We start from the raw sequence: 26317 nt of genomic DNA, 5'->3' as shown, positions 1-26317 counted from the left end.
TTATCTCTTTGATGTAAAAGGTGTTTGGCTGTATTGTTGAAAATGAATCCCTTGAGATGCTGTAATCTTCATAACTTCTCCATTTAGAGTGTCATCTTCAATTATTGTTATCAGTCCCTCAGCAATTATTGATGGGCTGAAAAAAAGAAGTTGTTATTTAGAATCATGATGTAATAGAACATGTGAAAAGGACAAGTAAAGAAACTCAATGTGAATCTATATAACCTGAAAATTAAACAGTCTGGTATTTGAACAAATTTATTTTCAAGAAAAGCATAGGTGGTATACGTGTTTCAGGAGAGAAATTCAGCCTACTCAATCAGGACGTAACAATGTAAAGTGGCAACTTTACATATCATCATTTGTTTGCTCTAGTTACTGCTAAATCCCTGTGGACATCCAGCTGCCACTGGGCTTCCTATCAAAATTTTCTCTGTCAGGGCAATGGACAGAAGTAATCCTTACACAATCCTCTGCAGCTCTTTGCTGTTGATTTATCCTGTTTCTGTAGCAGGACTGACATACAAACTAGTGTAAGGAGAATTTTGTCACGTGCAGTTTGCTGTGGTCAATAGGTGCAATATATTTTACATATGAAAAAGTGTGGGTGAAACAACATAGTCATACAATTTCCTTTGTGCAGAAGTATCTGAGCAGCTAATTGTTAGAGGCAGAGAAAGTGTTAAAAAAATGTCACTTTATGCTTGTCTTGTTCTCACACTCTTTCCTAGCTGTCTGCTTTTGGCCTTTGTTGGCAATACCGTAATAGGCAAGGTAACTCTTTGATCTGATCCACCATCGCCACTGCTGGGCTCTTATGACCTTAGTCCAGTTTTGTCAGTTCTTGTTCTGATTTGTGTCTTGGTTCACTTGCAAATTGTGTGGAAATTCAATACAAATGATATACGCTGTATCTCACAACAAGTTTGATTAAACAATTCATGGAAGAACACCAAGGGCTAATAAAAACTAATACACCATCTTTAACTTGGGAACTTGATTTGCACTTTGCTGAGAAATAGGAGCACATAAAGGGAAATATCAGTATGTAGGTGATACTCTTAAAATAGCCTTAGATATCTGCCGTTTGTTCCTTGTATATATGATAATATATTTGATAGACTTTTATCTGAGGCAGCATTTCCCTTTTATTTTAATTTTGCTGAAAGTGCTATTGTGTGTGCTTGTTCTTCATTAACAAAGGGCAAAAAAGCACTGTATCTGACTTGACTTACTCCATCACACCATAGAACTGCATCATATTTTTTATCTCATCCTTATATGAATAATATTGTCCCATATTCTCTTCTTTATCTATTGACTGAAGAATTGGTGTGTTGACAAATCCTGGACAAATTGTGTTGAGTCTCACACCGTAGTTTTCCATATTAGCAGCTAACTAGAAAAGAGAAAAAGTTAGGCATTCATCATCAACATTTTAAAAGAGTATCGTGTAAGTAATTTTTCAAAGAATGAGATTTACCACTAAGTACTCTTCAGCCTTGCCTAGTACGCAAATTTTGTTACTACTGATTGCTTTGTTTCAACAACTAATTTTGAAGCATGTTTTCTCTAGTAATCGTACTAGATTACTAGAATAAACCAGCTGTTTGTCTGGGAGAACAATTCTACAAGAAATCAACACTCTTCTTTCCATGCAGCTGTGTTTTTCTAATATTTTTATTAGTGCTCTTAGCATGTCATTAACATTATTCTAGGGTGATGATATCACTCTCATAAGCAAAACCAAGTAAAAAATATCTCCCAAATCTATGCTTCCAATCTTATAAGAACTTTCTTATTAAAAGAAAGCTATCTGAAATCAAATCAAGATTTAACTCTTAAGATTGTATTTACCTCCCTCACATCAACAGAAATAGGATTTGGTGTCTACTCCTACAACTGTAATGCTAAACCTTTCCAGCTGCTCTATTGTCCCTGCCAAGGGATGAATCTATCACTGAGCATCTCCACAGGAAAGTCCCTGTGAACTCCAGGAAAGAGGCAGGAGTTTTTTCAGGAAGCAGTTCAGGAACATGATGAAAGCAAGCAGCACAAATTGTTCTGGAAATGGTAGGACCCTTCATTTGTGGTGCTACCAATGCATGTGTGTAGCAAAGAAGTCTGATCAACATCCAGGCATATGTTGAATGCTGGATGCACTTTCTTAGTGATGGCACAGAACTTATGAACTATACATGATATATCCAAGAATAAGCATAGTTGTTCAACGCTGAGTTATATTTATTTTAACATTTAACAGGAATCCTTTCTGGTATTATGTAAATCACATGTCATTTTTGTGGTATGGTAGCCTGCCCTTTTCGTCTGGAGAAGAAAAAAAACTGAAGTCCTAGATGTTTTGTGTCATACCTGCCTAATGTTAGGTTGTAGTGCCTTTTGTGGTAAATACAGTGACTCACTATCTTTATTCTTTTTCTCCTCGGTATTCTCATGTTCCATAGAGACAGCATTTCCTCTCTTTTTCTAGAAGACCCTTTATTTTTGAACTTGGATGGTGATGTTTATGTCATCATGAAAAAACAAAAATGGAAAACCCGGTGTCAGGTTCATGCTGTGCAACGCTTATCCATACTAATCTGTTTAGGTTAATCTAAAAAAGAAGTTATTTGGCTAGGGGGTGGGGGCGTAAAATATGGATAAACTAGCCAAATGATCATTTCAGGTACTTTATTATGGAAATTAGATTGGAAATCTTGTAAGAGTAGACTATCTTTAAGTTTAGCCTATGAAAGTGTAATCATATTTGCTCCCTCCAAGTTATTTTATCTTACTGCTTGTTCAGTTTAACTAGAAAGTTTTGGAGTCAGAGGCTAAGACCTACTATATGGTCATATAAAATCTAACATGTCCCATCCTGAATGTGTCATTTTGCATTTTCAGTGTATTAAAGGTTGGTAAGAATAAATAATGGTAAACATTTTTGTGTTCAAGTCACTTTTTGTACATTTTACTGCCTATTTATCATAAAAAAAGCCATCAACCTGACTTACAAATAAGGAAACCAAAATGTTAAATGACGGGGACGGAGTTATGAAAAATATTTTTAAAGCTTGGATGAGAATTTGACTTTTGGGCTCCTTCCACTGTCCTTAAATTACTTTGCAACATCTTTCAACATGCTCCCAAAACCTCAAATCGGTTATAAACACACACATGCCTTACTTATTCCATCTTTGGATTCCCTTTGTGAAAGGAGGGAACCTCCACTGTTTCAGACACTTTGTTTTCTTTAAGAAAATTAGTTCCAGCTGTGTGACAATAGAGAAGGAACATGAGAAACTTAGCATGTTCCCAAGGAGCTGCTGATACTGTTTTTAAAAACACATACTTACTGCTATTGACCGTGTGAATCCAATTACACCATGCTTTGTAGCACAGTACACAGGTTGGAACGCAGCAGGCATAAGTCCTTTAAAATAAAAAGGTAGCTGAATGAAGATGTTGGGTACTCCTATTTATGATTACCTTAAACACACATATAGGTTTATAACGTAAAAAATAAGTGATGAATTTATAGAGATACAACAAAATAGATTAGTAAAAATTTGAAAATTATATTTTGTAATCTGAGGTAGGCTGTGAAAAGATATGAGATGGATAAAAACATGAGGAGGCAAAAGAAGAGTAATAAAAAAGTATAACTTTTAAGAGGAAAAGTTGTATCTATGAAGTATGACTTAAAAAGGAGGACAGGATCTGGAAGAAAACACTCAAGGGTGAAGTTTTTGAGCCTTCTTTTATGAATCTGTAAAGTATTTAAAGTATATAAAGTATGTAAAGTATTTTAGATAAACTTTGATTGCTGACTCCCTAGCTGCTGATATGTAAACTGGACACCTGCAATAATTTACAGTGATTTCAGGGAGGAAGTGTGGGAAAAGGTAAGGGAAATAGCAAAATCCATTTTGGCTACTGTACTGATTTAATATTATCTTTGTAATATGTCAAAACATAAACATAATGTCTGACATATCCCTTGCTTATGTTGCTTCTGAACAAAACTCAGTCTCAGACAAAACTTTTCCCCTAGCCCTAATGTAAGAGATAAGAATGAGTGTCCTGCACAGCTGACTGAAGTGCAGTCAGCCAATACATCTGCCTGTGCAATATTGTTACTGCTTATTTATTTGACAATGTGGTTAGCACTATAACAAATACATACTCTTTTGCATAGTGGTTTTTGCTGAAAGGAGCAACTATAAACAAAGTAATTCAGACTTGATGCACCATCTGAGGCATTGTAAAATTTATTTTACTTACAATACTACTCTGGTAATATTTCACAGGTGATACGTTTTTTAAAGAGATTTAAATGAAACAGGGGAGCCATTTTGCAATTAGCAAATGGAAAAAGGACTAAGAAGTGAATGCAGGACCTCAGTGCAGAAAGAGTATAGAGATAAGTGAGTAAACACTGTGAATGGAATGATAAGTTGAAGACCTCAGTTAATGAGCAGAAAGAAATGAAAGCAGAGATGTGGATAGGAAAGCTTTTTGAAGCGTTTTCTAGATTTAATTAGATTGGCTGAAAAGGATTTCATGGTATGGTACCTCCTACAGCAGGCCCTGGTCTGGAATGAAAAGCCAGGATTAAGATTTTTAGAAGGGAACAGGAAAAAGAGGCAACAGTCCTGGGTAGTATCATTGCTATCCTCTGTAAGGAAAAGGAGAAGCAAAATGAAGAATGACTGCTAACATTATGGACCTTTATGGTGGGAGTGGGAGAGCATAAAATCATTATTTATAGTAGAGAAAGAAGAGAGAACAGTGGGTTTTGAGAAAAATTAAGAACTTAATTCTCATAAAACTGAGTTTGATGGCAAAACACTGGTCAAGAAGAGATCTGACGCTGGTCAAGAAGAGATCACAGACCATACATTTCTACCCATTATGCCAACAATTTCCACTATACAGTGACAGCTAAACTGGACCATATGGATGCTGTAGTCCCATGTGAAAGCTAAGGTCTTGTGAATAGCAAACCACAGCCTGTCCTAAAGTTGGAGGATAAAATTTGTCTGTGTTCCTGCATGTGGTATTGTAAAACTGGATACTGATTTTCATGTGTTAATATTTGATTCTAATGGAAGTCATCCCAATTAATATCTCAGATACGTTTTTTCAGTCTTCATATTTCATATCTTTAAGTGATATAATCAAGAAAGGGTGTGACTCATCTCAGTGGAGATGAAGAATACACTACCCGGCTTTAAGTATGGATTTGCCAGAAAAATTATGTATGCCAGAGACCTGCATGGGGTCTTTGCTCTGGAATCCATTTTGTCTGAAGGAAAAAACTTTCTAAGACTGCACAAAGCTCTAATTACAACCCTGACAGCTTCAAGGTTTTATCTTGATTTAAATGCTGCATTTGTGATCCAGTGAAAGCAACGCTGTTGTTAGCACTGTTCAGCGGTGGGAAATGAAGAACTTAACCTAGTGGCTGGGTGTTCTTTTAAACATATTTATCTGCTTAGCTTGGATTAATGTGTTATGCTTCTGAGTGAGAACTTGCTCTATAAAAAATGGTTTTTGTGTTGTCTCCTCTGGGTTGCGATCGCAACACAGGCTTAATATTCCTCTGTTTGGTGGCTTTTGATGATCGTCACTGTTCTTCAAATAATTGGAAACATTGGAATATTAGCACATTAGAAATATTATGATACTAATTTTTTTAAACTCCTGAGTAGTTTTACATGTTTTAAAGAAAAAAACAATCCCAATGAGGCTGCAGCTAACAGACATACAAAAGACAAAATCTACTGGGAAACACAGAGGAAGAATTTTTTATTTTTTTTTTTAAACATAGTAAGACAAATTACTTGTTACTTGAGAGGGAAGAGAAACAAAGTCAAGAAATAAACAAAGGAAGGGCACAGCTCACAATAATGAAGTGGAATAAGGTTCAAAGACTTACTTAAATATCAAAAGAAAGGAATAACTGGTCAGGAAGGGAGGAACAAATAACTTTTTTTTTTTTTTTAATCAAAGCATTAAACCCAGTTCTTTTCTAACTGAAATTGTTATTTTTGCTAAAATGGAGAACCAAGAAGAAATCAATTGACTCACTTTCAGCCAAAGCAGCGACAAAGACGACTAGTCCTAGCATCTCTCACCCAAAACAATGACAGTCCTGTCTCACTTTTGTTCTGGAGTTTGGTACCCAGAACCACGGTGTGGGATTTCCAGCTCTGAGCCACTCCCCTGCCCCAGGGAATGCTGAACCTCTCTATCTGTTAGCCATGTACCTTACAGACTCTGCTAGCAAGTATTTTGGGGTGAATCTCTGTGTGACATTGATCCTGCCCTGCCTGAATATTTATTCAACCGGTGAGCAAAGATGAGTTCATAGCATATTAGTTAAGGCATTCACTTGTTAGAAAATCTAGATTCTATTTGCTGCTTCCATGAATATTTAATTATTTTATGCAAAGTGGAATGGCAGTGAAACAGACTGGAGAATATTATGCACAAAATAAGGGGGGGAGGGTGTTCAAATGGATGATGATCGGGCAGTGTACTTCTGGAAAGTGATGCACGTGGTTTTCAATCTCTCTTAGCAAGGGGAGGCAACTATGCCTAGATTTGCCTCTCTCTGGATATTGCTGCATCGTTGAACTGTTACATGAAAGGGGTCAGGGAACTTCCTTCTCCCCTCAAACGATCTTCATTGAGAACTAGGTGGTGAATTGCAAATGATTTCATGATGACTAAAGGTGCCCTTTGATTTACCAAAACCAATTCAAGGAGACCAGCAGTAATCCTGTGCGCCAGTGTTAACTGTGCTCTTTTTTGTTTTTTCTCAATTCCTGGCAGGCTGACAGAGACAGCTCTTGCCCTTGGTTATAATCTAGTCTCCTTGTTGTTATAATGTCAAGACCACTCTACCATTTAAGACGTGGTGTCAGGCTTCTCACTACAACTGCTTATTTATCATGGTCAATAGTTTCAATATCCACAACTTGAGAAATTAGTATTGGAGTTGGAGGATTGTATCAATAAACTTTGTTGAAACCAGTATTTCCTTTCAGTTCACTGAAGAGCTTTGCTGAATACAGAATTAAGCATTTTTCCCCAGGTATGCCTTCCCACTGAACATGTTGCCCGCAAAGACTTGAACAAGTCTCTTTCTTTGAATAAGATTTATTAGCCTGTAGATAACCTTTCCGCCTCCTATTTTCTCCATGGGTGCACTGTTAGGCAGCTTGAGACAAATGCAATTTCTGTTTGATACTATCTTTAAGTTTCATTAATTCTTGGAATAGAGTACTTCATGTTTGGATGAGTGTGGCACAGAGAATACAAGAACCAGTCTGTTTTCTAACATGACTGTTGATCTCATGGAGGCTTTGGGCTCATCAGAAAGCAGTGCTTCCACACTATTATTATGCAGTGATTAAGCTCTATTCTCAGTTATACTTTAGACAGATATATTCACTATTAAAACATTTGAATATTCCATTAAAATATTTAAATTTTCTCTCACTAATGTGATAATCACAGTATTGTGTGGCATCCTAAAACTCTAAATTTTCATTGTTTTTGAAAAAGATGTGAAAATGCTGAAAGGTAAGTTTTGGCAAACAGATGGAACCTATTTAAAAGCAAACCAAAAGTGTGTTTCTCCACGTTGGGAAATATTGCCAAAGTAATTTGTTTTCCTTAATATATAAGTTTGTTTGATAAAATATACTGATCAAGACCTATTGCAACACATAGAATACTTACAAATAAATAACATCACAAGATTTAGCCATATTTATTTAAATTAAACATCTTTCTAAACCACATTACAGAAATCTCCTTTGCTGCCCTTAGGCAAAAGTCTGGATAAACAGTATGCTTACGTTGTTCTTTGAAGGCCAAAGCCTCTTTTGAAGAAGCAGATGTGTAACTAGAGAAATGAGCTAGGGGTGTGATGATCCTACAGAGTAATGAGAGAATCAATTCTCTCATTCTTAAGAATAGGGAGGGGGTACAAGGTCACATTCATTATGTCAGTTATACTGCTGTGATCTGTGTCAAAACAAAGGAGACACAGAAATCCTAGCAAAAAATCTAAGCTGTGTCATTTCTAGGAAATTTTTTAACAGTCAACTGAAGTCTCAAGGGAATAGTTTCTACATTTTCTAACCTCATTCCTGTGGATTCTGCTCAGCATCTTCTTTTTTACAAAGGGGAGGGAACAGAAGCTCTTTCATGATGCTGAACTGAAGGTCCCAGTTGTACAGCCATTTACACTTTTGCTCCACTGTATCACCGTGGTAAAGTCTTGCCTTTACTCAGTGATGTTAACCATATGCTTAGCTTTGTTCTTGTAATATATATAGATTCAGGTCCTAAAGAAGCCTGTTTGCTGTGAGGGGTACTTTAAATGTTTCTTTTGGCTGAAGCTTTCTATAGGAGGAAGACAAACTGGCTGCTTGTGGAGCCTAAATGCTTGAAGTTGAGTGTAAACCACTGATATGGCTGTACAACAGAAAGGTATCCAGATACACTACACATTGAACAACCTCTCATAAAAAGCTAGCATGATCTGATGCTAAATATTTTACCTGTTTTTAAGCCCTCTATGAATACTTTGATTTTTTTTTTTCAATCGCTACAACTCAGACAGATACAAATTCAGTTTTACAGAATACCTTCTTGAAAGTATGAAGGCTATCAACACAAAAGTGCATACACACACGAATTCCCTTTCCCCCTTTACTTAATAAAAGTGTATAGGTACCAGCCACCAAAAGGTAAGAGACAATGCTGAATTTAATTATGTCAATAATCTCAGGAGTTAAATTTAGTTTTGTATGCTTTTCCTGTTGCTTGTAACTATTCTGTTAAACAAAATTAAAATTAATGTCCGTAGCTTCCTACAGAAGAAATTTTAGAACCTTTTACTCTTTAAATTTGAAATGAAGTTTATTACTGTGCAAAAACCTGCAGCCACTGGCATTATCTGTTATGGGGGCAAGTTGGCAGTAAAAGACATTTCCCATTATCTCAGTTGTTCAGCGGCATTACTTCCTCTTGATATGAATGCACAAATCCCATAAAATTAAGAAAATTTTATAGCTTTGAGATGCAGTGGGTTAGGAGTTGTGTGCTTGCTGCATGTCTTTACATACTTCTCTCCCTTTTGCATGTAGTCCTGTCTTGTGGAGACACTAAAGAAAGGAAGATTCAATACTGGAAAGAAAGGGTGGACGCTCTGGCTTTCATCCAGCTGAATGAACACTTTAAGCATTCACTTCATAGGAAGCATTTAAGTAGCTCCGTGGGTGTTTGGAAATATAAAACAGTAAGGCTTGATTCTGTCCCTAGTTTAAATAATTGGCAAAATTCCCATGGTGAAGAACTGGAGACTGATTAGTGGGTAAAGCAAATATTATTGAATGTTATGTATGCACTAAATATAACTCTTCTTGCTGCTCAGCAAGACCCAAGAATATTTGCTGTCTGCAGAGCGTATCTGATAAAATCTCAGAGAGAACTTGGACAGGGGGGATCAAAACCACTCAAAAGTTTAATGATCAACAGAAGCTAACTCTGAGAAAAGAAAACACTAGAAGAGAATGTTAAACAAGCCAATAGCAGTTTGCCTTTTATATATGGAATAAACTGTAGGACTTAGACCTTCAGACTGGAAAGGAGAATTAGAGTCACAAAGCACAAATAGTAGTAAATAAATAAACAATAAAAATTAGTGTATGTCAGCTTTTCTAATGTGTTTTTCCTTATGACCTTTGAAACAATTGCTAAATACAAGATATGTAAAAGCAAACAAAGCAAAGAACACTTTGACAGGTTCCCACAATCATATGGAACAATGTTAATGTTAAAAAAGTAAATAAATGCAAATTTTAATCAAATAATTAAAATGGCACTTTGCAATTAAGCTCTTACCAAACCGAGAAAAGCCAAGCTGTTAGGTCTTAAAATCAAAGTAATTTTGTGTTCATTCGAGACTAGTTAGAAATGGAATCAAACTACTTGCTGCCTCTGCTCTTTCTTAAGCACTGCATGGGCATCAGCACTTCTGTGAAAATATTTAATCTTTTACTTCTGTTGATGAACTTTTGTACTGCAATAGGAGTTTCCTTCGGGTTAATTTGGTCGCAATACAATGTCCATTTGAGCCAATGGAGATAAACTTACTGTCATCAGTAGGCAATGTGTTACGCAGTATTGCAAGTGCTGACTTAAAGGTACATGGAGACTTTTAATAAAGGACCCCTCACTCATATGAGGCATGTGCATATATTAAGTCAGATCCTCAAGATCCACATGCATTATGTCAACAGGGTGAACTGGACTTCTCATCACAAAAGCCAAGGTTTACAGGAGAATTTAATAGTACTCAGAACATTCACACCTATCGGGCACTAAACATTCACACCTGTCGGGCACTAATCCCCATTCGCACTCAGGAACTATGGCCACTGCTGTCTTACTGGCTTTTCATTGTTAAAACACATAGGAATACCCCAGAATAAAATTCCTATCATTTGGTATTCCGCATGGATACCAAAGCAAGCGCTGACAATCCAAGTGTAAGCCAGCATATGCATTATTTTTCTCAGACAGTATGACAGTAGCAGGAGAGAACAAACTCTTCAAGCAAACAAGAGAGAATGCAAGTATTTCCCCACAAATTTTTTGAGGAAGGGTGTCAGGTGACATCATTCTCTATTTACTGTTTCCCCTTCAGTTGTGCTTTTTTGCTATGAGCCCAGCCACAGCAACATGCATACCTACAGCAAAGGGAGAAAGATTCTGCCTCACAACTGAGCAGCAATAACCCTGACTGGCTTAGAAGCCATATAATTCTATTTTTATACCAATAAATTGAAATACAGTTATAGCATAGATGAGTATTGAGCAAAGAATGTGCTAGCTTCAGCTCAATGAAATATGAGTGTTAATTTTATGGCTTCTTAAGCAGAGGTAGGTCACATCTGAGAGGACTTGGTGCAGGGACAGAGTTGGTGTGTGACAATCTTCATTAATAAAGTAGATACAGTTTAATCTTAAATATTGCTACAGCTGTGCTCCTCTGGAGTTGACTGGAGGACCTGCTACTGCTTCCTTGCTTTCTATGAAAAAAGATTATCTGATTTTCCATATTTGATGCCCAATAAATACTTTATAATATAAAAAATAATCAGATTTAAAGTAATCCTGAATTCAAATTAGGTCTATACATTAGACTTTGTTTCTTACACACAATGTGGTGTACATAATGTTTTAATTCAGCAGTGTTATTGAATAGTGTTGAATAAGCATAAAGAATTGAGGCTAGTTAGGTTTTGCTCAATGTGTGGCAGTACTGAAGCCTGAAAAAAACTATTTACATCATGCTCAAGATTATTAAATGTGAGACTGGTAGGTTAGGAAAATTACTGAATTTTTCATTGAACTGAGTTTAAAAAAGCAAATGACAGTTGTGATCCTTTGATATTAGTTTGGTTGCTATGATGAAAACCAGGTCAAAATGGGAATAAACAGGGAAAAGCCATAAGAAAAAAGTGTGACTGATTAGTATGATTCATTTATTTTAGAAACACACCAGTGAGTAGAAGGTGTTTATACAGAAAATATTCTTACCTGCTAAAGATGAGATATTAATGATTACTCCTCCATTGCCTCCATTTCCTTTTCTCATGTATTCTAGTCCAAGGTATGTTCCTCTAATCACAGATGTCTGATATAGGGGAGAAAGGGATGATTATATTCAAAATATATTTATTTTGTGCTCCTAAAAACTGAATCTTGCTTTAATTGTGGTGCCTAGAACCTGTATTGCTTTACCAGTTATCTTATTTATACTTGGAAGATTATAAACACAGATGACATTCCACAGTAATGCAACTCAATAACTTCAGAAGCACAATTGCAATGCATAGAGATAATAGCAGCTTAATTATTTTTCTTATTAAGGTATCAATAATAAAACCAAAATGTTACAACATGAAATAAATACTGTGAAGGAAACGAAATACAGAATTAGTAAATAATTTATAGATGAAACACGCACTTTATCTGAGGATGTAAGTGGTGGATGAACTGATCCAATTCCCAGCATTTTTATTGAGACAAACTGCTCCACATTGTAAAAACTATACAGACTGAACTGGAAGATAACACACTTTTAACTCCATTTGGCTCATGGCATGAGATCCCTTTTTAGGATTAAGTTATATGTTATATTTCTGGTCCCAGGATATTAAAAATCTGTATTCTTTTCTCACTGAAGTTACTGGAATTTTACCATTCCTCTCAAAAGAAGGTTAACCCAAACAGACAAATACAGATAAGGTAAAAAAGCAGTTGAAGAGGTGTGAAACATGGTGTTAGCATAATATTAGCTGCAGCATGTGATTTTTAAATTTTTTTTTTTAAAGAAAGATCTTTGAGGAAGATAATTTTACTGAGACCTGTATAATCTTGATTCCTTAAGATCTGTTTCTGAACCCTACTGCAATCAGAACTTCTGCTGGGATTCATCTCACCAAACTTCAGACATTTAAACTGAGACGCCTAAAGATATGCCGAGCCTGGGGTTATCAGCCTCCTAAATGAATCAAGTGGTTGAGTCTTTCCCACAGAGTAAGTCACTTTACCAGTGACTTTAACAAGTGATAATAAAAAGGCAGTGGACAGTGCTGCTAGTAGAAGATACTAACTTTAGTAAAATATTGCAATATTACTGCATTAGTGATGAGTTTCATAATTACTTACTGATTTTGTTAGATATCTCCATAATCAGTTCATATTTGGTTTACAATTTCTACTTAAAATGAACGTATTGAGTTACTTTTATTTTTCTGGAAATATTATTTCAGTTTTTAAATGAGAACTCCATTTATATTTTGTTACTGTTTAGTGCCATTTATTTGACGCAAATAAATTAAGATGTTCAAAAGATAAAGTGGCCCTACAAATATGTTCACGTCTGCACACAATTATTTCACTGAGGGCTTTGACCAGGGAAGTTCTACAGAATTGTGAATCATGGAGAAGGAAATCTCCCAAAGTAACAAAAAAACACAGGGGAAAGAAATCTGTATATGACTAAAGCCTAATGGATAGTGGCTAGGTGTACTGGAAAGAAAAAGCTTTTAAAATCAGAACATTAAGTATTTTTCTACCATTATCTAAATTCCCAAAGCCAAACTGGAACAATTTAAAGACACGTATTACATTTCATTTTTATTAGCTGATAGTTTTAGACATACCTGTTATAAAACATAAAGCAAAAGTCCTAATTCAAGTTCAGTTGCCCTTTGCGCTTATTGGTTTATACAGGAATTAGATTTGGAAGACTGCATGTCCTGCTTTATTAATATTGCTTGTTCATTGCCCAAGTAACATGAAGTTAAGCTGCCCATTGACAGACATAAAAAAACTTGAGACCTCATTTCCAAGTCTGCTTTGGAATTTTGGTAAAGAATCAGCTTTTTTCATTTTCTCTAGTTGCAGCATTTTTTGTGATATTTTCAATTTCTTTTCAGTATACCAATTTCCTGGAATAATGTAAAAAAACCCACAAAATATGAATAGTTCAGAATTCTGAAATAACATTTTAAACTTTTATTAAACAAAAAATTCCCATAAAAAGCTTTTTTATTTTTCTCATGGAAACTTTTGTCTTAAGTAACATACTTTAAAAAATGTTTTGATTAATATCAAAAGAATGTTATTGATTAAATGTTTTAACAGAAACTCTCCAAAGAGCTGTCTTCAGTGGCTTGTAAAATACCAAACTAAATCTGATTTCTCTCTCATGTCCTGGAAAGTTTCAGAGCCATTATAAATGTAGTCAAGTGCTGTTTAATGTTGATTGTCACATGTAAATTTTAAAGAATTTATTGAAAAACAAGATCGTTAATGCCCAGTACTGTTGCTGTAAGGCATACTTATTCTGAACATAAACTCATTGGCAGCTCAACTGAAATTAGGCTTGTACTTAAGGGCGGGTGGTGTTTTTTAACAAACACATATGACAGGCTGTACACAAGACATTTTAGAAAGGAAGGGGTTAATGCTGTCTACAGAGAGCAGGTGCAGGTCCTATCATGCCCTGGAGCAGTGGCTTAGCCTGCTGAACAGAAAAAGAGAATTCCACTTAGGATGATTAGAGGAAATAATTCAGTTGGAGAAGGGAGTAGCTTGGGGCTCCTTGAGGATTTTTCTATTCCTCCAGCCTTCTCATTCAAAGAGATAATAAAGCTAGATGAGTCTTTGGCCAAACCACAATTATAAGACAGGGAAAAAGTGGGTAGCTTGACTTTCCTATCAAAATCACTGTACTGCTCTTTTTTCTCTCTAGACTCCATTAACTGAACATTTCTTCAAGTGGCTGGGGAAGCTGCCTCCTTTATGTAGGTATTGTGAAAGGTTGTCTTCAGAATTAATGCAGACTTTCATTTGGATGTTGCCCTTACACCTGCTGTTATCCTTGCAAAAACCTTCTCATTGAGTGTGGCTGATCTTGGGTGATGTGGCTATTTCTGATGTTTGGGCTGGTAACATAAAGAATTATTCTGGACATAAACTCTGAACCAAATATACAGGGTGAGAAGAACCTAGCTGTCTGCACACTCAGCAGATGGCACTTCAGATTAAAGGCGTTGTGTGATTGATAGATCTCCCATTCTCTTGCCAGAATTCCCCTCTCTCCAGGAGAGAAAGTCCTCTCAATAGTTCTCCAAGGAAGAACAGCAGTGGCTGAACTTACTGTATTACGAAAGCGTGCTTAGAAGTCTTAGTGCCACTTTACAGTCGAGCCTGTCGATCCAGCTGAGTTGATAAAGTGAAGCTGGCTCTTGTATCTGGGTGCCAAACACTCAATGGGAAAGAGGTTTTCCAAAGAACAATAGTCTTTGGACTATTGTTTTCCAAAGAACAATCGCATACTGGGTTTTTTTTGTAGTGAAATTCATCCTTACAAGTGCGTAAATTGTAGCCTCAGGCCTCCTGTCATATGAAATGAGACTTTGGATTCCTATTTGTTGACGTCAGAGTACTTCATCTGAATTCTAGAAGAAAGCTGATCAGCTATTACTTCACTATACCATGAAATACACAATAGAAAGTAAACCAAGCAAAGAATGACGTGCAGCCCAGTTTCCTGGTTTTGGGATATGATGAAAAATGCCTGCAATTTGCCTTTCAATAAACTGAAAGAAACTAAAGGGGTCTTCAGATTATGTAGTTCTCCATGTATAATTTTAAGAATAATAATTTAATTCCATGTTCTTAATTCGTTGTTTGTCTATTGCAAATAGAAATTCTGGGAAAGTTAACATTGGAAATTACCTAATTAAAAAAAAATTGTCTGACTTGTTTTAAGATGAAAATATGCTGCGAGACTTAACTTTGTACAACAAAGCATGTTGCATTTTAGAGTTGAATTTTTTACAATTCCTTTGTTTACAACTGCATTTAGCTGCATGGATATTGTCCATAAACATGTCAAGAACAAAGAGTAGGAAAGTAGTCAAATTTGCAATTAAATGCAGATAAAGCACAGACAGCTGACTCTCACCTAGTTTTTTTGCTCCTGGGTACTGAAAACTAGTATCGTTAAAATCAGAAAATAATCTAAATGGTTGTCCTCCTAGCTGTTGAAAAAAACTGATCTTAGCGATACTGCTGTTTGTTTTCTTACCAAAATACAGTGTTTTACTATAGCACATAATGAAGATGGACCATCAAGGTGCACTGCAGGTCTGAGTACGCTCCCAAGAGAGGCAATTTTACTCTTAAACTGCCAGTTGAAAATTTAGGATTCTTTCCAGTGAAGTTATAATGGTGAGTGTGGGAATATCTCCTAGTATTAGCTTCCATAATTTACAGATTTAAATTAGAGGAGATTAGACATTCTGAAGCGCCATACAGTAATAAACCCAAAACTTAATATCTGACAGCATTGTAAACTTTGCAAAAACAATTGTGCAAATACTCAAAACATTTGCAATTGCTTTTGGAAGTATCATATCAGTAATCAGTAACTTACTTAACAAATCGTTAAATGGCAATTTAGGTATCAGTGTCAAAATCAAAAATAAAACTTCCAAAATCTGCGATTCTTGACATTTCTATGTATCCCATGGCTGTAGAGTTTTAATTGTATTGTTCTAAATGAAATCACATATCGAAACTCTGATTCTAATAAGACTCCAAGTCTTCAATAGAGACCTAATTCTTTTTTTTCTGGCGTTAGGAACCAGTATTAGCCAGTGTTGTACAATGTTCTTGTATTCCAACATTGCACCTATAAGTCAATTTTCATACTCTATGTTTCATTTTAGCTTGATCTATAAATATATATATAAAGTGTTCTTCAGTGATGGTGCCCAGAACATCATTAATCATCATCCTTTGTAAGTGACAACTGCTTTGAAAGTAATTTAGTACTTTTTTTTTCCAGTGTTACAAGGCAGGTGTTCCAACTGACAGTTTCTTATACCTATTTAATAAGGTTTCCCTTGCCACCTCTTGTCTGATACTTCTGCTGTCTCCTTATGCATGCTAATATTTTATGCTGAGAAACTATATCTGCATTTCTTCAGTGCTGAAGATGATGACTCTACTGTTATCAAGGTGATAAGGCAATATGAATTCCTTTGAGAGAACAAAATGGTAATCAGTAATGAGTCCTAACATTATATGTAGGTTTCTGAGCTAATCTAGTTCAGTGCTAGGGATACCGAACAAAAAACAAATGAAAGAGCCATTGACTTGTGGTTTCATAAAGCACGTTAGCACAGACCTGTAGTCTGGCCCAAGATCCTTTGACTTTCATACTGTGGTGTTGTAAATTGATGGCTATCTATAAGGAAACATTTCAAAGTACGTTATGAACTGCGTAAGACAAACTTTAAAAGTCTGAAACTAAGTGCTGCTAGTGATATCCATGGAAAATGTTAGCATTTTGCTGTTGGACAGGGAGGTGATACTGATTTTGTCTTTAATATAGGTTTTCTAGGAAGCAGACAGGTTATAGCAAGCATGCAAGTCCTTTGGCATTCCTATGTATGGGTTAGTTTACTTGCTATATGAAATAAAATTGCAGGCTCTTGACTCTGAATTTCCAGCTCAAATTATGGAAAACAAGAAGCCTAGGAAGGGAGCGGCAGAAACGAGAAAGGAATGTGCAGCAGGATTTGATCATTTGCTAGAAATCAGTAGCTTTTGTACAACGTGGGACTGAAATACTATGTTTTTGTCTTTTACTGTGTGGCTTCCTGTACTTCCCTCCCACCCACCCCCATTCCTGAAGGACATAGGAATAGTATTGCATTTTGAGTAGCTGGGCTTAAGGAGTTAGTTCAAAGAAATTTTTTTTCATTGTACTTCAACATTGGTTACTGTAAACATACATTAAAACTGTAAGCTAAGAAGTTCATTGACTTACTGTGCAATTAAGGTAAGTCTGTGTCCTTCCTAGTGCAATATGAACAACAAAAATAATTATACCTACAGGCTTCTTTATGCACTTAAAGGATTGACCCTCATGCCACTGATTTCAAGGTAAGTGGTACTTCTCACTTTTTGGTGGCCACATCTCTCCCTAGGCACTTAGTCCTCTTTCTGACATCCAATTATGCTGAAGAATAAAGGACTAAGCCATTGAACAACAGAGTTAGTGTATTTCTGGTTGTCTTAGAATGCAAGCTTGGTAAACTAGTTACCTATGCCATTTTACCTTCTACAGATAGCACTGTTTGATTTGTTTTGTTTCTATGTTGGTAGCATTAGGAAACAGTGCTCGCCTCTGTCTGTACTGTGGGACTTGGTGGTAATTCCCACCAGCTGAATCCAGCCATGTGTCCTGGTCACGTTATTTTGCAATGAAAGCTCAGTCCTTGTCATTTCTCCTTGTACACTGGGAAAGGACAGCAAGGTGTATGGACCAGAAGAAGGTTGCAGCATACTCCCAAGGGATCCCTTTTACGGCTTGCACAATGGAACGGCCTTGTGATGATCATGAAGTCTTTGTCCCAAAAATAAATAAAATTATTCACTTCTGAAGTTTGCCTAGTTATCCTTTTGGTTTCTTCTGAGACATGAATTGGCCTTTTGAGGAATAGTTCCTTACTGATACGCAAATGAATTGATTTTGCAAGGTTTGCTAGTTGCTGGACCCTTTATTTCACCATGATCTGTATTGAACGGAGCCACACATATATACAGTGTTGCATTCTCTTCTTTGTAGTACCAATCTAAGTATTTTGCAGGGACAAACCCTGAGTTATCTAGACTTCATTTTAGAAAAGGACTTATCTAAATTCACAGAAACTTGTTACCTTTGTCATTTATGGAAATAAATTATGCAAACACATGAAAAATGTAAAAACCTGGAATTGTTGGGTACTGCCACATTTTGCCTAGTAATGAAGGATGAAACTGACATGCACCTGAACAGATTTTACATGTGTACTTGAATTCTACTTCATTCTGGGCAACACTTAAATAATTGGATCCCATATGACTGGTTTTTTTTGGCATGGCCAAGTTATGGCCTGCAATTTAAAGTTTTGCCAGAGTAATGTGTTAAAATGTGCAAAATCATCACATGAACAGGAGATAATTGTGATTATGCTGTCAAATTATTTCATGAGTCTATTTAATTTCATTTGGGGAATCGGTTTAACTATACCTACAAAATAATTCGTTGGCATAAGAAAACAATAAGATAGTCAAAATTTTAAGCAAAGTGCTTCTGTACTTTTGATTCAGGTAATATTTAAAATGTAAGCATATGTGATACCAGTACTGCTACATTTAACTGTATACTGCAACCTATGTCAGTTTTCAGAAACCTCTGATACGAACACAAAAAAGGAACCTCCAAGTAAAGTTTGGGATTGACTTAGTATAAAATGTACTAACTGTGTTTGTAAAGAGAAAAGATACTGTAATTATAGCAGCCACTATAATTACAGTGGTTCCAGAAAGCCTACGTCATCAACACAAGATAAAATTAGGGAAGCTTCTTAGAACACCAAATTGTGTTTAACTAACATATATGTTCAAGGCTCATAAAGATGTGGGCACTTTTCTTTCTTTAGGGACTTGAAGAGAAAAAAGTCAGATTATAAAATTTCTGGATTCCTTAGGCATAAGTTCTTATGAAGTTGAATGCAAGAAACACTGTTCTTGTCATGCTGGAGGACTGTAGGTAGGACTCTTGATAAGCATGTATTTGTCATATGTCTTTGTGCTATTCTGTGCATGGGTATGTGTGTGTATGATGGACTGTTGAAACTACACTGGTAATATCCATTTAAAATGGAATTCCTGTATGGTTGCCAAGATCTTTTTTTATATACCAAAACAAGAGTGTACATTTGTATGGGTATGAGTAGTTGAAGCTGCCATTGATCAAGCTGATATCGATCAAGTCAATGCTATCAGCTTTGGAGTTTTGAGGTGAGGAATGGATGGCATTGCTGGAATACTTAACTGAAAAAGTAAAGAGAAATATTTATAAAGTAACAAAAAGGTGGGTGTTGTTCAGCACAAAATATAGCAAAATGGTGGAAAGCATTGCAACAGGAATATCTTTTAGCGGTTGATACTCTTTCCCCCCCCCATCTTTATCAAACTGTCTTTTCTCGCTCTCAGGAAACTGTGATGGATACAAGTAGGAATTGTGTTTTATTCCCTCTTTTTCCTTCTAAATTAAGTCCCACTTTTTGAACCTGCTTCTTCATTTCTGTTCCTCGTGCTTTCTCAAGCAGTACTATCAGGGAACTTCCTTACGCTCCTTTAAAAATGTTCCTGAACACCAACCGGTTCTGTGAACTGTTTTAGCCATAAAGAACACACCCCATATGTGTTTGTTCTGATTTGTCTTGCTCTGTACTGCTCTACTTTTGTACTTTGTACTTTAAACTGGGGCAGGGAATATTTGTTGTATCAATATATAAATGATATCACTAAGACAAAGACTGACATGTAGAGGGTTTTTTCCCCTTTTTTAAAGTAGAAAATATCTGCATAATGTGTATCAAAATATGTGGCCATAGAAATTATTCCCGTTCTAGGGATAATATAAAGGATACTTAAAATGTCCAACGTTGGGGAAATAGAAACATTTTAAAAACATGTATTTCATACATATTTTGCTCCTTTCTCTACAAGAAGCAAAAAATATTTTATGGAACCAACCAATATAACGTATTACACGCAGCAGCTGTTATTCTTCCATTGTTATAATGGAAAGTAAAAGGTACCAAATATTATATCTTGGTTTATGGAAATTACAGTAACTAGATAGAAATGCCCCATGGAAATAAGCTAGTTAGTTGACTCAAGGTTAGACAGGGAAAGAATATTCAAATCAAAAGATAAATAAGGATATTTGGATCTTAGAGTGTCCTTGATTTAACCCACGTGGCTATACTTCTACCCTGCTTGATCATTTTAGATGTTCTTATTCCAGTCACCAGCATGTATTGATGACATTTTTCAACTTTCAACTATGAATTAAGTCATTAGGACATTTATGGTGAACTTACCTATACAACAATGTATAAACTACATAATCTTCCCTTTTTTTTTTTATTTTAGGGGCAGTAACTTGATAGTTAACCATATAGATTTGTGAGACTTCAATTCTAGTTTTTCTGCTACTTGAGATGGTTCAAAACCACCTATGGTCTGCTTTAGCCCAGTCACTGGTAATAAGCCAAAAGACTAGTAGAAGAAGGTTCTCAGTGCCTTCTGTTTGAAGCTTTTAGCATTGAAAAATTGTTTGGACATCACTAAGTTAGGATATTTACCTGGATGTTAAATATCTTCAAGACTTGCTGATCAGAAATGCCTTTATTTTTTGAGCTAAATTTAAAGGTTAATCACAGACAAATCTGTTTCTCACAGGGACTTCAATTTTTCTGGTGATGACTAACTATCTGTGCTTGTAAATTTGACAGGTGGATGGCTGCCTGCAGTAACTTATATCTTGTGTTAAATGAGGCACAAAAATAAAGAGAAATAAGTCTTCTAGAACACAGGTAAAATCTTCTTTCAAATTCAAGGGATCTATACTAATAGATGTTGTTGTACCAGATAATATCAAAGAACTGGTAATAGTCTGTTTGAAAACAAATTTTACAAGCTCATTGAATGTACTGTGTTTTAGCAAGTAAGTGCTCTTAAGTGGTGTGCTTCTATCAGTGATGGTGGTGAAATAGCCTATATTAAAAGCTCAGATTGTATGCTTGCTTCATTGATGAAGAAAATGTGGAGCTCTTGGTTGAACAAGTTTTCTTGTAATACCAACAAATGGCAATTTATTCTCTAATGCAGGCCAGCTGAGTCTTGCAAGTAACTAAAATGTTCTAAAACATTCGTATAAACAGACTGGCCTCCTGTAGATGCAGCTCTACTGCTTTGGCCACCAAATTGTTACACCTACCTGGTATTTCATTGGGTTTTATAGCGAGAGAATTTTGTCTGGTGTTAGCCTGAGTACCTCTACACAGTGCTGTACGTCTTGGATAGACAACTTAAAGGACCCACCACGCACACATTTATTGGTTAGTCCATATGCAGTTACGTGGTTATTGTTTCAATAGCTGTGTTTACCAACCCAGTAATTCATGTTCTGTCATACGGCACAATCTGTAACAACCCTTGGCTTGTAAGTGTATTCCAGCATTAAATAAAATATGAACATGTGAAAGGAGGTAATGCTTACCAAGTTAATTTGTATAGTGCTTTCCCAGTCCTTCTCATTGTTCACTCCAGCATTATTAACCACAATATCCAGCCTTCCAAAATGTTCAATTACTTTTTTGAAAGCACCTATAGTAAGATCCAAGGGTGAAATTTCTTAGCACTTATGGAAAGTAAGATATAAAAATACAATGCATGCATACAAATAGATGTTTTATTAGTCTACCAAAATGTCCACTGTTTTCTTAACCACAAATGAGCAACATGCAATTTAATTCTTTATCTAACCATTCACCAATATTAAACATAATCAGGAAAACTGAAAGGATTAAGATACCATAGTCGCCTTTTTATTCAGTTTTATAATGCCTGGTAACAAGAGCTAATGAAAGTTCTTAGCACCCATATATTTTGTATTAGATAGGATGTTTGGCACCCTAATTATATAAATTAAGCATTTATAGCTTGATTTGTAACAGTTTGCTATAGCTAGTGAATTCAAGATTTGGCACCATCTATTTTAAATGAAAAATAAAAGCTTCATGTGTTCAGAACAATTTTCTTGGCTGAGTCTGAATTTAACCTAAGAACGCAATTCTTATTCAGTGATATAACTAATATGAATCTTTCAATTACAAATAATTAATCATAATTCTTGTTTAAATGTATCCATTTATGAATAAATTGTTATACATCCTACTTGTCAGGTAACTTTAATAATGTGTTTCTCAAATTCAAATCTTCTCCTTCTGTTGATGAAAATAGTGACCCGTCTTCCAAAGAATTTCAAAATAAAGAACTGGGAAACTTCCACAATGACCTTGTGTTCTCCCAGGTGACAGTGTTCGAACTAAGATAAAAGATGTGTATGGAAAAACATGATGATGTCATAGTGATGAACAAACTCATCTAGGCTGGCTCTGCTTTGACAGCATAGTTGGATGAGATGACCTCCAGATGTTCATTCCAGACTAAGATTTTCCATTACTGCAGACATTATCTGACATGTGTATATAGCTTCTTTGTTTTTCCCTTCAAATATTGTTCCTTGTCACTAAATATTTATTATGATGTAAACCAAAACACACACCCCACCCCCCCACCCCCAATATTGTTTTAAAAAACATCGTTTGGTGACTGACTAAAAATCTAGAGTATTTCAGCTATACTGAAATTATGCTTGACAGGCCTTAATGAAAACACTTCGCTAAAAGGTGATCCCAGGACTGTCTTAATTCTCTGATCTTTAGTCTTTGGCTATTACTGTCAGTCAGGAGCATAGCAGCAGCTTTGAGACATCTACCTTTTTGCAGCAGTTACAGGGGTTTACAAAGTTTTTTTTCTTGCACCAGATGGTCGGTACTGTTACAGCCTTTTCTTTGCCTGAATGCTGCAGGTCCATCACAGTCACCATCTTGTTATCAGAACAAGAGCTGGGCAGCTGATGGGAAAGGTTTTATTTGTCCAACTGCCTTTATTGTACAGATTTTTCTAATATTTTTATTTTGTACTAGAATATTTTAATATTACTAAATATTTTTGGCTATTTTTGGCTTTTGTTCTGTTGCTAATTCATTCTCTGGTTTCTCAACTTAACTCTTCAATCACTTCTCATCTTTCCAATCCTGCACCAACAAAAGCAAATTAAAACCTCTGGCTTTATTAGGAGCAGAACTGATTATTTAACTTAGTTTCAATGAGTAAAATAAATACAATTTGGGTCCTCACTTAGCTTCCAAATTTTGGAAACTGGCTCTCTGATTCCCCTTTAAGCCTTCTCTAAATAGCATCTTTCATCAACTTCATTCTTAATAGAATCTATTGCCTTCAAAAAATGCCATGGATAATAGTACTTTTGCCAATTATTTGTTTATGAAATTCACACAGTCTTGACCAATTGTAGTTTTCTAGTTTACACATTGAGAAAAGAGCCAAATGCTTTTCAGCTGTTTGTGTATCTGTGTTAAAATAAAGAATGATTACCAAATTTGGAATATTTCTGGTAAAAGTTTACCTGCCTACAATAATCCCATCTATTACATATCCACAAAAGGAAGAATCTCATTATAAATTCTTAATAAAGTTATCACCCACACATCACTGTAAACTGACTTGTTCTTCCCTTTTCAAATGTAGAATAATTCTGTGTTTACGTTGCACACTAGTTAGTGCTTATGGAATCATAAAAATTAAAAGCAGGTGATCACATGAAATATTGATTGAAGAAAAAATGAAATATGAAGAGGAGGATTCATTTTAAAGGAGAGGTAAGAAAAACAGTGGAAAGTAAGTACAAACACCAGGTATATGTGAGCTTCCTAAATATTCATGGAAAGCAAAAGTAAATGTATGGTGTTTTTTCACAAGTGGGACAAGATAGAAGATTTTTGGGGGGGACTACTGAAAGAGCCACTAGAGAAAAAAGCACAGGTAGGACTTGAATGTACATGAAGCAGCTGATTTCCTACCCATAAGCCTTATGTACCTACAGGTACTAGTTCTAGTACTGTGACTTGTTTCATTCCAAAAGGGCTAAAGTTAAAATAAGAGGAACTTCATTCACGCACATGACCTTTAACATAAAAAGCAAGTACAAGAATTGACACATCCACTAAGAACTTTAAACAGTAGGAGTGAGATTAATCTAAGTTTATTAAGTGGTGGTGTGCAATTACAAGTGAAAAAATAGGAAAAAAACCCCAGTAAAATGAACCCCAACCAAGAAAACCACTAAAAAACACCCCAGAAACCCCAAAGGATTGTAAGACATGGTTGCAAATTGATGCTAAGAAACCTGCAGCAGGAATAATGCGGTATCAGAGAAGCATAAGCAGCAGCTGCCCGCTCTTGCTCCTTGCAAGAGCCCATTCCGATCCTACTCTGACTGCTCTTTTCCTACTAACTTGGTTCCAAAACCTCCCTCACTGACCTGTCCTGCTCACTCCAGTTCCCAGTGCACACCCCGTTGGTCCTGCACTAGCCTGGCACTAAAGAAAGGAGGAATCATGGGAGAGAAAGCACACTGGGGTAACACCCATGCTGCAGCACATGCTATTCCTACCCCTAGGATGCTTTTTCTTGCTCCTAGGTTACTCTTCCCATGTGGAGAAAAAGGTCAATGACCAACCTAGCTGATAAAAACTGTTTGCTTATTAGAGCAGATCTCAAATTTAAAGTCCAGCATCTCTCTTACAGACAGACAACGTAAAGCTTTGGCATTAGGCCAAAGGAATTAAGCATAATCATGCTAGCTCAGAGTAGTGAGGAATATTGCTGAATTCTGGACTAGCTGCAATGTTTTGTGAAAGAGGAATGGATATGCTCAATCACCACTGTTGAGAAAGGGGCCAGTGAAGCATAGTGAATAAAGGCAGAACTAAAAATGTTCACATCTAGCCTGACACAAATGAACCTGGGGAAAGGGCACTGACAAAAGTGATGCAAAAATCTGAATCTGAGTCACTACTTATGAATGTATCTCTTTAATCATGAAACTTTGATGAAGTGACATGCCTGTTATGAAATATTGTGAAGGGTACACCAACATTACACGATACTCTAAGAACTCAGTAGGGAACATGATTTATTCACTAAGTGAAAACATAAATGCAAACCATACACGAGGGAAGCTCCTTGCCATTCCCTGCATCTGCAAAATGTGTGTGAAATGTTATCAACCCATGTTCAACACCGCGATAAAGCAGTGTGCCATCTATTGCCAATTCTGCTTTCAGCTACAGCAGCACACGTTGAAAGTAAGTGCGCTCTATGGAAGGAGCACTGCAACCTAGAGCAGAATTTATTACCCCTGTGACGAGGGAATGCAGCTTGGAGTCTGCACTGAAACCTCATAAAAAGCAAGTCTGTGCTTTAAAGTTTATATATATTACTCATAAAATAACAATTATCTTCTGCAGAGGCTTTCATGCAAAAATATCCCACACAGCACTCAATGGAAATGATTTCTTTGCCTTCACTTTACAATGTGCCAAGTAACACGGTGAAATACACGCATGCTGGTGGTAATATTTCACATCTGCAGGTTCAGAAACAAATCCTTCTTGAGTCACTGTCAGAAGCGATTGGGAGTAGGCTGTCCTCCAGAAACCTTAATTGCACACTTATTGGTGCAGCAGCCCGGGCTCTTTCAGGTTGCTGCACGTTAAGCCGGAGCACAGCGAGGACAGTTTCCCTTACCTTTCAGCTGCTCCTGATCCGTAACGTCGCACTGGATGAACACCGTCCTCTGCGCTTCAAACTGCTCGTCCAGGGCCGCCTTGCTCTCCTGCCCAGCCTCGGAGTTGCGGTCCAGCAGGGCTACCTGGGCGGGAGGGAGGGAAAGGCTGAGCGGCGGGCGGGCGGACAGACGGACGGCTCCCCCGCCGAGCCGAGCCGAGCCGAGCCGAGGGGGCTGCCGCCGCCCCGCACTCGCGGGTACCGGCCGGGGGGCAGAGGCGGGAGGCAGCGGGGAGGGGCGCTGCCCGGGCCTACCTTCGCGCCCTTGCCCAGCAGCGCCTGGACGAAAGCCCTGCCGATGCCCTGCGCCCCGCCGGTGACCAGGGCCACCTTGCCATTGACGTGCATTGTCGCCGCGCTGCTGCCGCCGGCC

General features: G+C 36.7%; 1 protein-coding gene across 1 annotated transcript; it reads right to left on the bottom strand.

The window, feature by feature from the left end:
* On the bottom strand, positions 1-26317 carry HPGD (15-hydroxyprostaglandin dehydrogenase). The gene is made up of 7 exons (XM_072862501.1): positions 26200-26317; positions 25906-26029; positions 21731-21837; positions 11626-11722; positions 3357-3433; positions 1236-1399; positions 1-136 (listed from the first exon to the last, which is right to left on the bottom strand). The coding sequence occupies exons 1-7, from the start codon at positions 26290-26292 to the stop codon at positions 1-3; spliced, it is 798 nt and encodes a 265-aa protein (XP_072718602.1). The 5' UTR covers positions 26293-26317.

Source organism: Ciconia boyciana, chromosome 5 (assembly GCF_034638445.1).
Source record: "Ciconia boyciana chromosome 5, ASM3463844v1, whole genome shotgun sequence".
NCBI classification, from domain to species: Eukaryota; Metazoa; Chordata; class Aves; order Ciconiiformes; family Ciconiidae; genus Ciconia; species Ciconia boyciana.
Note: the sequence above shows the minus strand (reverse complement) of the source record. Positions and strands in the feature narration are given on the sequence as shown.